This window comes from Ostrea edulis, chromosome 9 (genome assembly GCF_947568905.1).
Source record: "Ostrea edulis chromosome 9, xbOstEdul1.1, whole genome shotgun sequence".
NCBI lineage: Eukaryota > Metazoa > Mollusca > Bivalvia > Ostreida > Ostreidae > Ostrea > Ostrea edulis.
Genome location: NC_079172.1, coordinates 30,381,227 through 30,396,342, shown reverse-complemented (window position 1 = coordinate 30,396,342; position 15,116 = coordinate 30,381,227). Strand labels below are relative to the sequence as shown.

Genomic DNA, 15,116 nt, shown 5'->3' with positions numbered 1-15,116 from the left:
TAATTTATTTCTACATGCAAGATAAATATGTGGACATGCAGGATAATTATGTCAACATGCAACATAACTTTGTTGACATTGTTGCATGTTGACATATTTATGTTGCATGTTGACATAATTATCTTGCATGTGTACATAATCTATAGAAAAATAACTTGCAAATAGAAGGCTGAAATATGCCATCATATGTTATAGAAATACAAGTACATTATTTTTTTCAGTGATGGAAACTGTATTGCGCAAGAAACATAAGATTGAGGGAACAGCCATTGAAGTGTGCCGATATGTTCCACCCCCTCCTCCAAAACCAGTTCCAATGTACCCAAACAAAGTTTTCATTAAAAACCTCAGTGACAAGACCACAAAGGACGGAGTTGAGAACTTCCTGGAGGCAAAAACCAGCACAACGCCCACTAGTATCGAATATGGGGAACTGGAGGGAACGGCACTTGTTACATTTGATGAAAATCTAGGTCAGAAAACATTACAATATCAACTTTTTGTAAAAATCAAATGATTGGGGATGCAAGATTAATTTTAGTAAAATGAATATGATTTTCAAATTTGATTGATAATTAAATACCACTGAAATTTAAAAAAATGTTTAATTTCCTGGTTTACAGAAATCTTTGACCACAAACTTTTGAAACATTGTATCAATTTGTATATTCACAGATTTTGAGAAACTACAGCTAGCTTGTAAAAAGAGAAGTTTATACAAATCTCATCTGGAGGTGTGTCCAGTTCCGGTAACGAACTGTGTGATTGTTCGTAACGTCTCGGAGATAACGTCTCGAGACTCGCTGGAATTTTACTTTGATAATGAAAAAAGAAGTGGGGTCACAGGGGTTTTGGATGTCAAAATGTATGATGGATTCGGTTTGGTCTATTTTGAGGAGCCAGAAGGTTTGTACATTCATCTATAAATGATTATAAAATGACTTCAATACAGTCTACTCCACTTCTATTGAAGTCACCTATAATGAACTATTTGTTATATCAAAGTAAAAATAAATCCGTAGTAACCTTATTTATATGGTTGAACATTGGTTGTATTGAACTTTGGATACAATGAACAATTCCGATTGGTCCCCTGACTTTCAATATATCTGAAGTAAAATATGTTTTTTCTCTGAATGTCGAGGTATTAATATTAAAACTTCAGATGGAAAACTCCATCAATGTGTTGTTATCCCAATCAACAGACAAATAAGAATAATTTCACATCATTTAATTGCATTTCTTGATCTTTAAAACCTTTATTTTGATGAGAGGATGTACATCATTGGAATCCACGAGTTTTCTCTCCACTACACTACATTTTACATGGAAGAGTTGCTTCTTAATTTAACAATGATTGATTGGTTGCATTAAGGTCGAGAATATTCATGCTAAAATGAGTATCATGCCAGCATTGCTTTCAAAGGTGGAATGTAGTATGATGGAGAGAAAACCCGTGGGGTCTGGCAGTGAAGGATGTGATCTCATTAGCAATTCATAGAAGGTTTGTACATTCGTATAAAAATGCTTCCAATAGGTTTTTTTCAGGTTGTCAAGGTATATGAATATAAAACTATGAGAGTTATTTCTTATCATTTAGTTGCATTTTCTTAATCTTTAAAACCTTTCTCATGGCCTGAGGATGTGATTCCAACAGCTATTGAAGGATTTATATTGGTAATTCATTGTGGTAATTTTGTCTCATTGTACAGAGGGACTTAAGTGCTTCACTTTTAAAAATGTTTTATGAATGAAAATTCATGAATTTAAATTGATAGTTAAAATCAATTTTTTCGTATATATATACAGCTGTGGAAGTGGTGTGTGCCAAATCTCACAGAGTCGATGGTCAAGACCTTGAAGTAAAGATATATTATGAATGCCTGGGGCAGGTGGAAAGTGATGAAGAGGGACCATTCCAGCCTCCAGGACTACTGGAGCTTACAGACCTGGATACCAAGAAGTTACAGTTTCTGATGAAGTCCCCTCCAAATCAGGAGGCTGTACAGAAGCAGTTGGAGGTTGTATATGGGAAGCCAGTGTGGCCAACAAATTTCAAAGTTAATTCTCTCAGTATAGAATGCACCTTGACTGCAGAAACCAAAGATTGCAGGAAAATCTGCAGAATATGGGAAGCTAAAGTGAAGGAAAATATGAACAAGTTCTTGGATCTTCTGCTTGTGATAAAACACACCACGTTGAAAGAAGCTTTCCCTTTAGTTCTTAATGAATTGAAGTCTCTCACTATCAGTAATCCAGATGCAGTAGCTGTTATCCTGGAGAGAAACAATCATGAAATGTACGTGACAGGGCACAAACAGGCATCAACAGAAGTGTCCAAACAGATTAGTGATATCATCCAGAAGGTTGATGAAGAGTTGGATAGGACGAAAACACGATAAAAAACAATTGAAGCGTCACCAAGTGTTGATACTACAGTTTTGCAAGTTTGAGAAAGATGTGCAGAAAAAATACAAGGATGTTTCTCTGAAATATGACCTTGGGAAAAACTGTGTGAAGTTTGAAGGACTGAGTGGAGAAGTCACTCTAGTCATTCTTGAAATGTTTGAATTTGTAGCTAAAGTCGTCAAAACTGAGATTGGGCCATTTTCTAAGCTTCTTCAGAATTTCTTACAAAATCAACCAGTTTATAGGTATGTGAATACCAAAATGAGGGGAAAAGACGTAGTGGGTGTGTGGGAGTTTAATAAGGAGCAGGAAACTCTAACAGTCTTCTCACTGTCAGACCAGCAAGCCGTCCAAACCGCTCACCTCTTAAAGGAATCTGTCATCGAAACCCCAGTAAACCTGAAAGAAGAATCAAGGTCTTTACTGACATCAGGAGAATGGCAGAGCAAATCTAACGAGATTGAGGGACGAGGAGAGAGATTAATTAAGATTGTGACTCATGCAGCCCAGAATACAATAGTTATTGTGTACAGACAAATGGGAAGGATTATGTCGAGAATACATTGAGGATTTTTTTTTTTAGATGCATAGACAGTATATGGGAAGGATTATGTCGAGAAATTGTAGAAGATTTGATAACAGGTGATTCTCAATAACTCGAAGTTCAAGGGACCTTTATAAACTTTGAGATATCGAGAAATCTAAATTCCGAAATTGAAAGTCCGACTATAATGGTTTAGATTTTACAGTAATCGGAGATGTTTAGCAGAATGATATTTCGTACCCTCAAGTAGGACCCGGGGTCACCCGAAAGTAGTTCTTATATCTCGAAATAAATGTGCGTAAAAATAAATACAAGTAAAACTCTTATCCGTTAGAAAAGGTTGAATATGCATACTTTCTGCATGACTTTATCATTATCGAAGCACAAATATTTCGGCAGGTAGACATACTCCAATTTACATTCTGTTATGAATTCTTTTATTAGATTTTTCTACTTTTATGTGTTTTTCTTATGCTTATCAATTACTATCATTATTATTATCAATCTATATTTCTTTTCCTGACGGAGTGATTTTTTTGTTACAATGCTTACAGACGAATAAATTTCATCATTATATAAAACCAAAGAAATATGCTTTAGTGGGACCATATCGATGTAGGGGAATTGTTCCCAACCTGTTGATTAATGGTTCTACAAAGGTTATCCGTGGTCACCATTATAATATAATGAGGGTTAGTCCTGGTCATCCATTGATATATATATATATATATGATCGTGTTATATATTGTTAAAGAGAATTTTTTTCCCATGAATAAAAATGTCGTGTTATATATTGTTAAAGAGAATTTTTTCCCATGAATAAAAATGTCGTGTTATATATTGTTAAAGAGAATTTTTTTCCCATGAATAAAAATGTACTGCGCAAGAAACATGCAATTGATGGAACAGCCATTGCAGTGTGCTAATACAAGTATGTTCCACCCCCTCCTCCAAAACCAGTTCCAATGTACTCAAACAAAGTTTTCATTAAAACCTCAGTGACAAGACCACAAAGGACTGACTTGAGAACTTCCGGGAGCCAAACACCAGCATAACGCCTACTAGTATAGAGTATGGGGAACTGGAGGGAACTGCACTCGTCTCTATGGACCGCCAAATTAACATAATCTCAAATAATTGAAGATATCTTCAATTATTTGAAGATATCATCAATTCATTTGATGCGCGCAACAATTGAATTAAAGATCTCTTCAAATAATTAAAGATATCTTCAATTCTGAATTATTGCGTGCATTAATTCTTCAGCTGAATTGATGCGCGCTTTAATTGAATTAATGATCTCTTTAAATGAATTAATGATATCAACAATTGAATTGATGCGCTCTACAATTCAATTGAAGAGAGCAATAATTAATATAATGCACGCATTAAATCAATTGATGAGAGCAATAATTGAATTGATACACGCATCAATTCATTTGATGAGAGCAATAGTTGATTTAATGCGCGCATTAATTCAATTATTGCTCTCTTCAATTGAATTAATGATATCTTTAATTCATTTGAAGAGAGCAATAAGTCTTTTAGAGAGAGCAACTATATAATTAAAGATATCTTCAATTCAACATATCCACAATTGAATTAATGATCTCTTTAATTGAATTGTTGCTCTCTTTAAAAGAATTGATACTGGCATTAATTCCTTATACAAAAGCATTGTAAATGATTTAAAGATATCTTCAATTGAATTAAAGAGATCATCCAATTATTTATACCGAGCTCTAAATTAATTATTGCGAGCAATATTTGTACGAAATTGATGCTCTCGTCAATTGAATTGAAGAGAGCAATAATTGGAAGTAATGCACGCATCAAATCTATTATTGCTCTCATTAATTCAATTAATGTGCGCATCAGTTGAATTGAAGAGAGCAATAATTGATTTAATGCGCGCATCAATTCAATTAAAGAGAGCAATAATGGAATTGATGATATCTTCAAATAATTGAAGATGTCTTCAATTATTTGAGTTTATGTTAATTTGGCGCTATATACGTCTCAAATGAAGAAAACCTAGGTCAGAAAACATTGAAATATTGACCTTTTTTTAATATATAAAACTCAGCATTCAAGGATATATAAACAAATTTTTGGAGATGCAAAATTAGTTTAGTAAAATGAATAAAATGTAGACATATTTAATTTCGTTGGAAAATATTCTTTATTTGGTACTGAACACGATTTCGTATGGATTAATTTTCGTTGTTTGAAACCACTTAAAAATAAAAAATAGATATGCATACACGTACCAAATAGAAACAATGTTGTCATCTTAACTTACGATGCATACCCCATTTATATTTTATTAGTTACGACGTTAACACATGTTCCAAAACAAATCAGTACTCGTTGATCTGTGTACGCTTGGATCATTAGATTGTTTTACCCACCCCATTAGAAAGTCTAAATGATTTTTATAGTATTGCGTTAGTCGATAAAATTTGCAGACCTGTAGAAACAAGGCCGATGCACTCGCCCTGCTCGATGTTCTTAAGACACATAGGACAATTATTTCCTTTAATTTAAGGTAGCTCATAACTATGGCAAGCCCTTTTACTATTTATTCGAAAAATAAGATATCTCTTTAAATTAAAGAGATATCTCTTATTTTAAAGAGATATCTCTTTAAAATGAGAGATATCTCTTAATCTTAAGATATATCTCTCTGAATAAGAGATATATCTTTCACTTAGAGAGATATATCTTTCACTTAGAGAGATATATCTTTCCCTTAGAGAGATATCTCTTTTACTTTTAGAGATATCTCTTACACTTAAAGAGATATCTCTTTTACTGTAAGAGATATCTCTTACACTTAGAGAGATATCTTTTATACTTTAAGAGATATCTCTTTCACTTAAAGAGATATCTCTCTAAGAATTCCTGGAGAGATATCTCTCAAAGTATAAGAAATATCTTTTTAATCGTTGAAAAAGAGATATATCTCAAAGAGAAAGAGATATCTCTTTCCAATAGTTTTATTAGTTTGAATACTTAAGGAATTCTCCCTAAAACGGAAGCCCGCCAAAGCAAATCTTACCATGATGACTGGGGTGTTGCTAGAACGCGGAACGGAAAATGGAACGGAACGGAAAACGGAAAATATATTATGCAATAACGTTATGAGGAGGTCAACATTTTGCAAAATCAAAAGGCTTATTATCACAGGGGCTAAGCCCGTTTTGGGCCCGAACTCTGTGATACCATCTATATTTATGGTATCACAGAGTTCGGGCCCAAAACGGGCTTAGCCCCTGTGCTTATTATGAACAAGGGATGCAAAAATTACAGAGAGAACAGAAAGTCATCCTCAGAATCCACCATTTCATATTGATACCTCATACTTATGGAGCATACTATTGCATTATTATGTATTTTTACATGGTGTATTTTGTGGATGAATGTACCAACAGACGCTTGCTTAATAAATTGCATAGAAAGTTTTAATAAAAACATCTAGCAACCGCCTGTTGGCACCATCTTTTTTCCCCGGCTTTGTCATCCCCCCCCCACCCCCACCCCCCGATGTTTCACAAATATACATTTATGTATCACATCAAATTTTAAAGCGAATGAGTCCGGTGAAGAAAAAAGTTTTGCCTCAAATGGGATGAATCTATGTGAAAGTTCGTACATTTACCGATATCCTGCAGATTAGTGTTGAAACTGAAGAAATACAGCGGGAAAGAAAGATTGAAGCAAAACCAATGTTTAAAACTAGGGACAGTACTAGGGTGAAGTTTACGACCAATAGTAAGAGGTATTAACAGATTTATTTCATAATATATGAAATAGCTAAAAAGCTAACAAGGAATTCTATACAAGAATTTAGTTTGAAAATTAACTGCCAGAAGTTCTCCCTAATAGTAGTAGTTTTTTTTATTACAATGTTCTATATGACTACTTTTTTTTATAATTCCGATCGGCTTGGTTCAAATTTCAAAAATCGTAATATTTCAGAATTTTGACCATTTCAGTTCAATTTCTTTTTGAAATATATTTTTCTGACATATCTTTTTGGTAATTGACATGTTTTTTTTTTTTGAAGATTTTATCCGTAGATTAAAAAAATATGAGCAAATAACATTTTCAAGTTTTATAAATATTTTTTTAATTAAAAAATTAGAACGTCTATCTGAGTCGTTTAGACATGTTTTCTTAGATATTCATATTATGATCAAATCACAGCAAAATTTAGGCTCTATAGCCTTTTTGCAAACAAAATACTTTTTTTTTCATCATTTCGGGATAAATCACAAAAAATTCATATAAAATACTTGAGAGCTTGTATCACTCTTTCGATGGTGAAATCATACTTCATAAGAGGTGTTTTAACGAGCCATTAAATAAAAATTTAGTGTAGTAAGCTACCTTAACCTATTACAAAATGACAAAATACAAACAATATTTAACCCCATCCCCACCCCAGCCGTACGAATGAACACCAGTCTCGTGATCGTATGGTTAAAGGTAAATCGAAATATATTTAAAAACAAATTCATGGCGTTGTATGCGGCCCAGTTGTCGTATCACCTGAAGAGGAGGGTGGATACTTGCATTGAGTACATGTATGTGGATCTACGGGTGTCGAGCATTAGTGTTACACGGAAGGGTCTCGTCTCAGCTGTTAATCAACGCGATGTGTCCATGAGCGGTTATATCTGTAATCCGTATATCTTCCTGCACGTTGTTGAGTTAGTGTCTTGAATTGACCCCCACTGTTTTGATAGTAATCATTCTTAATTATAAGGAACTTTTTTATTTGCACCTGTGTATTTTTGCAATAAATTGTAACATTCATAGTTTCTGTAATGTTTTTGACTGCAAACCTAGTGCAGATACATCTACTCATAAGAAATACAATGTTGACGATTACGATACTGGCGAAATGTATTATGTAAAACTTATTTTGATGTACCAGATTCGTATTTCGACAAATAATGTCTATTCAGTGATGTATAAATGGACAAAGACACATTAAAATAACGATTTTCTGAAATTAAACATTCCTGTTGGATTTAATTATGTTGTTTTCTTCGAGACAACCCCCCCCCCAAAAAAAAAACCCACAAACAAACCGGAATTTAATCCAACACGAAATTAAATACATCTACAATAATGATCAAACTAATAATATAAGGACACGTTGTCACATTGGATTAAACGTTTAATGAGAAATATTAAAATCTAGCATTAGGCACATCAAAACAAAAGTACGTACCATCTATCCTGTGTTTAGTAAACCAGAAGTGATGAAAGAATTATTACATGAGGAGTATGTTTTTCTTCCAGCTTACAAAGCTTGTAACAACATTGTCTTTTTTACATTTTAAAATATTCTAGTCAATGGGTTGGATGAATATGAGTTACCATACCTATACTGGATTCCGAAACTTCATAAAAACCCTTACAAATAAAGATACATTGCTGGGTCCAGTAGGTGTTCTACCAAGCCCCTATCTTTGCTCCTAACAAAAATATTAACAGCTGTGAAGGAGAAACTTTAAACTTACTGTGCGACTACATATGCCAGAAGTTATATTAATCAAATGTGCATTATAAAAAATTGTAAAGAACTTTTATTAAATTTGAAATCGCAAAACGTATCTCAAATCAGGAATTTAAAAACGTATGACTTTTCAACACTATACATGACCATTCCTCACGATAAATTAAAGACTGCGACTTTTTGACATCATAGACAGTTGCTTCAACAAAAATGGAAAACGGAAATATTCATATCTAGTGATCAGTAATATCGAATCGACATATGAAGGAAAGTTATTAATATTGATAGATAAAACACCGTCAATATATCTAAATGTCGAAACCACAGCAAGAAATTTTTTCTTCTCACGTAGAAGTTTTTGAATAAATTCGGCTTCATAGGAATATAAAAACAAGTCAGCTAACTAAGAAGCACAATTTGTACCCATGGGAATTCCAACAGACTGTTGGAAGACCTGGGGCATGTTTTACAAAAGAACTCACGACTTACGACCAACTTTACATACTGGAGTTTTCCAGTTTATTGTAAGATCATTCACTCCAAATGCAATTTTTTTTTAAATGTTGACAATTAAGCCTCAAAAGTTTATTTACTTCATTCACTCAAAGTAATAACAGTGTAATAAAATTTAAGACTTGCGACTTTGTCGTAAGTTGTTTTGTATAATGGGCCTATGATCACCAAAGACCTCGAATATATTGTCAATGAGGAATTCCAGTATATTTTTTATTTTAACTTCAGAGTACCTGTGTATGGAATCAGAGTGGTGTTTAACAAAATACTTTTTGGATTACTGATCAGTAGATATGAATATTTGCATTTTCTATTTTTGTTGAAGAATTGGACACTTGTCGCAGTAGGTGTGGCACGCTAAAGAACCCTCACTGCTCAATGACCGTAAGGCCACACCAATTTATAAAATAGTTCTTCGGATTTTCAAACAAACAAAAATGAGGCGAGAGGGCGAAATTATTTTACAAATATTATTTTTAATTTTGGAGATAAATATTATGAGGCGAGCGAATACAAGAAATATAAATATTTTTAATTGAATTAAGTGTGATTTTAAAAAGCGAGCGCTTAAAAATAAAGATCTAAAATCATCAAATATCATTTGTTTACCACTTCAACTTAATATTTTTCAACTTTGTTGATATAGTGTACAATAAAAAAGAAGTATGTCAGGTTTCAAAGACTTATTTTGTTTATACCTAAAACATGTACTTTGCAACATTAACTGATATAGCTGCAGAACTAGCTCTCTGAAAAAATATTTTGACGGAACAAAATATTTTTTCAGAGAGCTACAGTTCTGCAACTATAACTGATAAGGTCTTTTTGAAGAATTTTATTTAAGTTTCATTTCTACAAACTTTTGATTCACAGATATGCATATTGCTTGGGACATGTCCAGTTTTGAAATCTCCATTGCATCTCTTTTAGCATTTTCTTGAATTTTAATAGGACACACTTAATCAATAGTCACCAAACCTTTTGTGAATGTGTCGTGAACTGTGGGACGGGTTTAAAATAGTCCTCAGTACCCCTTGCTTGTCATAAGAGGCGAAGAAATGGGGCGGTCCTTCGGATAAGACCGCAAAAACTGAGACCCGTTTCACAGCAGGTGTGGCACGATAAAGATCCCTCCCTGCTCAATGGCCATAAGCGCTGAGCATAGGCCTAATTTTTGCAACCCTTCACCGGTAATGGTAACGTCTTCATGTGAGTGAAATATTTTCAAGAGAGACTAAACAATATATAATCAATCAATTGTACGCTGTCGATGTTCTCTAAATAGTGTCATCGAATAGCGCTTCAAAAGTTCCATAGGATTCCAGTAAGGATCAACTTCCAATCCAGTGTTATGAAGTATCGTACATATTAAGATAGACATCATGAATAACTTAAAACACCGCATTACACTGTTAGGAAATTTCTCGAGAGCCCGCGCTTCTGTCATTTGTCAGCCATATACATCAAGGTCGTTTTTGCGCTTGTTGTAAAAAGTCAAAACTATTTTACGGATATTTTTGGACATGCAGGCAGAAATTATTTTTTGATAATATTATAATTTGGATTTATTTCAAATAGAAGCGGCGAATCCGACGAACTAGATTACAAATTGGCATGGCCTAAGCGCCGTGTAAAGGCCTAAATTTGAAGCCCTTCACCGGTCTTGGTGACATCTCTATACGAGTGAAAAATTCTCGAGAGGGACGTTAAGCAAGATACAATCAATCAATCTACTGTGACATAACATGTTTGATAGTGTAATTAGCTTAGTAATTCTCGTCAGATGGTCCATAGTCATTTTAAACGTGAGGTGCTTAGGTAATATCCATTTGCCATCCATGGCTGAGACACACATGTCCTGAGAGTACGATTTGGGAAACCTTTTTGCCATTGAAAATAAGATGGGTTGTCTGATACGACTTGAGAGAGACATGCAATGAGATATTATATACACATGTATACAGAGATGATGGAGATGTGGCCATGGTAAGTTATTGCATGGCAATTTTGTGGCAGTCAGAAATCTGCCGTTTGATTACCATAGTAGATTCTTTGACTTGATAGGGTTAACGCAAATGCAGACTCAATTCAGTAGCAACACATGCAGATTATATAAGTTCGCCTTTGGAGTTTTCCGAAATTCAATTTTGCTACCAAAATTTCTTTGTGTTTTTGATTTAGGTTTCAAGTTTTGTAATCACGGTTATATGAATAGGGATAAATGACAAGTATCTCTCTTTGAACATTGTCATACTCTCAACCACATAATTCTACACGATATTTATCTCCATATATTCGGATAAAGTCAAATGCCTTTCCATGTTGCTCAAGAATTATATAAATTTTAGGTTCTGACTTGTTTAGATCATCGGACTTAGTGTACATTTTTCTACAGGTTGGATAAAACATCCCCCCCTTTAGCAACTAAATCAATATACTGAACTTTACTTATAGTTGTCCCGTGGATATCTGGGTTAGAAGGGATAGATCCTCGGTACCTTTTGCTCGTCGTAAGAGGCGAATAATGGGGCAAGAAAACCACTGTCCCGTTGGAATCCAGGTTAGAATAGGTCTTCAGTACCCCTTTGCTTATCGTAATAGGCGACTAAATGGGGCAGTCCTTTGGATGAGATCGCAAAAGCCGAGGTCTCGTTTCACAGCAGGTGTGGTATGATAAAGACCCCTCCCTGCTCAATGACCGTAAGCGCCGAGCATAGGCCTAAATTTTACAGCCCTTCACCGGCAATGGTGACGCTTCCCTATGAGTGAAAATTCTCGAGTGGTACGTTAAACAATATACAACCAACCAACTAATTTATTGTGTTATAGTCACTTTTATTCTACGCAGAGTTTTTTTTAAATGGCTTCTACTGTTTTTGTCACACACTTTACCTTTACCAGTTTGTGTTTTTTCCTTGTACTTGAGTTCCTTTGTTACAGAACAGACATTTATGGTCGGGGAAAAGTGTCGATAGTGAACACAGGTTGAGTGAACGTCTCTTAGTCTTACAGTTCACTTGACTCGGCACAACTTCGTCAATGCTCAAGTTTTACTTCTAGTAACTAATATTTGTAGATTATTATAACACCAGCGATAGAAACCATGTAAGGCACCATTCAAGCTAGTAAACAATATATGCCTTTATTATTCTTGGGACTCTGTCTTATGTGGCATCTTTATAAGTAAGCTGAAAATTGAAAAGGAGTTCAATATTACGTATGACAATATATTTTACAATTGTAGATTAATATAATTCATTAATCTAAATTATTAATAAATTAGTTTATTGTTTGTAATATGTCATATTCTCAATAGCCGAGCCAATATTTATCAGGGTTTCCTCCCATTTTTGCATTGTATACTCAAAAGTAATCCATGTGCTTTCTTTTTATTGATTATATACATTTATGGGCTTCCATACATTAGATATATAATTATCGTGTGAGACCTGGAAATGTGGACAACGCTTTTTATGTTGAAAATTATATTTACTAACTCAAGATTGCATATATACCATATAAAGATAGGGTCTATGGATTATAGTATTTAGGAATGAACCGTATGTTAATAGGTACATGTATATGCTATTTTGGGAATGTAGTATACACTGTATAATTTCGTAAGACATGAATTTAAGACATTTAAAAATAGGTACCACTTTCCATATTACACTGTCTTCTATTTTTTATACGTATTTCTCACAGAAGTCCCTATCCCGTTGTTTGTGTTTACAATGTGTCGTCTTTAATTCGGTATGGAACACCGTAACAGCCATGTTGAATTTGCCAAAAACTTTATAAATTCAAATGGTCATAACTTGAAAACGCCCCAACATAAATTTATCAAACAACCTTCATTTACCTTTATTTTATACACACTTTCAAAAAATCATAGTGTAGAAAAATCCCTAGAGGGGGGAGGTAATGTGTTACTGGCCCATGGTCTAGAAAGGGTTAAACATGTACATTTCACCTTCTATAATATTGTAAACCAATAAATGAATAAAAAGTAATTCAAAAAACAAACAAAGAAAACGAAAAGAAATGATAAATAAAATAAATGAACAAGCTAGACTTGCCTGATCAAGAATGATGCAATATCCTCTGTTCAGACTCTATACTCAGAAAACATTTTCTTTGTGCCTTTGTTCAGCCTCTTAAATCCAAGTGAACTCACTGAAATGACATCCACGTCCACACATGTACACAAATCATCCAACGAGGAAATGTGCAACCCCCCCCCCCCCCCCCCCCTGTCGTCCGTTTACTGCATCCTCAAAAATGAAAGTAGAAATCCCCGCCAACCAACTTTCTCACATGTCACTGTTTCGGATCCTATAAAAAAAACCCACTTTATCAATGTACAAACCCACTTTATCAATGTACAATGATCACCATCATGCATTCAAACACAAATAAACAACATTGATATCATTCAAACTCCATTATTTCTTCTCTTTGAATCATCTAGTATTTGAACCCTGGTCATATTACCTTCCTAAATATTTTGCTAACTAAAACATCATGCCGGGTCAAAAGGTCACAGATATATTTAGAGAGGGGAAAAGTGGAACAGCATATGACGATGGTTGATCATCATCTTTTATCACATTTGTTTGAGCATGTAATTCACTAAAAATTAAACTTGTCGTAAAAATTACACACTACGACGAGTTGCAGAAAACCTGGATTTTCGAGTTAAGTCTGCCGGATTCTATCTCTTGTGAAGTAGATCTTGTACAGAAGTGGATGCAGGAATTTTTGAAGTGGGGGCGTGGGGTCCAGCACTTGATCTTTTAGATACTTTTCACAACGTCTATCCGCTATCTATTTCTGATATTGCAAAGAAATGTGTGAGAGAGAGAGAGAGAGAGAGAGAGAGAGAGAGAGAGAGAGAAAGAGAGAGAGAGAGAGAGAGAGAGAGAGAGAGAGAGAGGTTACTCTCTGTAGGCTGGTGGCGGTCTAGGCCCCCAGAAGCTGTAGGGTAAATGGTGCAACTCTTGCATTCTGAACATTTCCTGGCACTTCCTTTCCACTTTCAAATTGTCTACTTCTTAAACAAAAATTTTTATGTTACATATACAAATGTACTTTTTAAGAATTCTTTTTAAAAGCGACACTTGCATCTGACGAAAATATCGTAAATATATTATCAGTGTGTCGTCTCATTTATCCTAGAGTTAAATGATAATTATACTAGTGTTGATAAATTTGAATGAAGCAATTAGTAGTACATATACTGTAAGTATCTACCGTTCATATCATTTGGACTCAAAGTCTCGTTAAAATTGAATAATTCTTAAATTTTTTGGTTCTCCAAAGGGGAGGGGGGCCCAGACGCCCTCGACCCCCCCCCCCCTCCTTCTGGATCCGCCCATGTCTTATGTGTTGTTTCTGCTAGGAACTTTCATTTGCGATTACAGTCACTTGCCCTTTAAAACCATGCGAATGTGAAGTAATATAAGACCCGTCGGTTTTATTGACTTATCTTTAATTGGATTGTGGTTCTCTTTAAAATAATTGATACTCGCATTAATTCCTTATACAAAGGCGTTGTAAATAATGAAAGATATCCTCAAAAGCATTAAAGACACCATTAAATCATTTTATATACCGAGCTCCAAATGCAATTTTACGATCAATAATTCCATTACATTGATGCGCACTTTAATTGAATTGATGAGTGCAATAATTGAATGAATGCGCGCATCAAATCTATTATTGCTTCTTTATTAATTGACTTATTTTGTATTTTCGCGAGCCATACTTTATTGAAAAGCGTCTACACGAGAAGAATCAAAGAAATGAAAGTATTGATGGGAGTTAATTTTATGAAGATTTGCACCAGATGCTTCTGGGATTGAGAATTATTTCAAAATGATAATAAAATATAGAAGTACACTCAAAAGTCATAAACTTATATTGTGTCTCTATAACAATCAAAGCACAATTATTTATGTCTACCTACATATAGACACTGGTAAGTTAACACATGTCTGAATTGTATTTTACTATTCCAACATATTATATGGTAAGACTCTTAGAATTGTTCATTCTTGGCAACATATGTCACTACATTAATATTTTAGCAAAAGAACCTGTTTGAAAAACTCCACGCAT

The 15,116-nt window shown here is 34.1% G+C and overlaps 1 protein-coding gene across 3 annotated transcripts in view; it reads left to right on the top strand.

Annotated features, from left to right (window-relative positions):
- Positions 1-3,789, top strand: part of LOC130050337 (protein mono-ADP-ribosyltransferase PARP14-like) — a 32,165-nt gene extending 28,376 nt beyond the window's left edge. For all 3 annotated transcript variants that reach the window (XM_056150161.1, XM_056150162.1, XM_056150163.1), the window contains 3 exons: positions 222-473; positions 676-906; positions 1,810-3,789. In XM_056150161.1, coding sequence (XP_056006136.1) covers positions 222-473; positions 676-906; positions 1,810-2,402 — 1,076 coding nt within the window. In that variant the 3' untranslated portion in view covers positions 2,403-3,789. The remainder of the gene's footprint in view (positions 1-221; positions 474-675; positions 907-1,809) is intronic.
- The last annotated feature ends 11,327 nt before the right edge of the window (positions 3,790-15,116 follow it).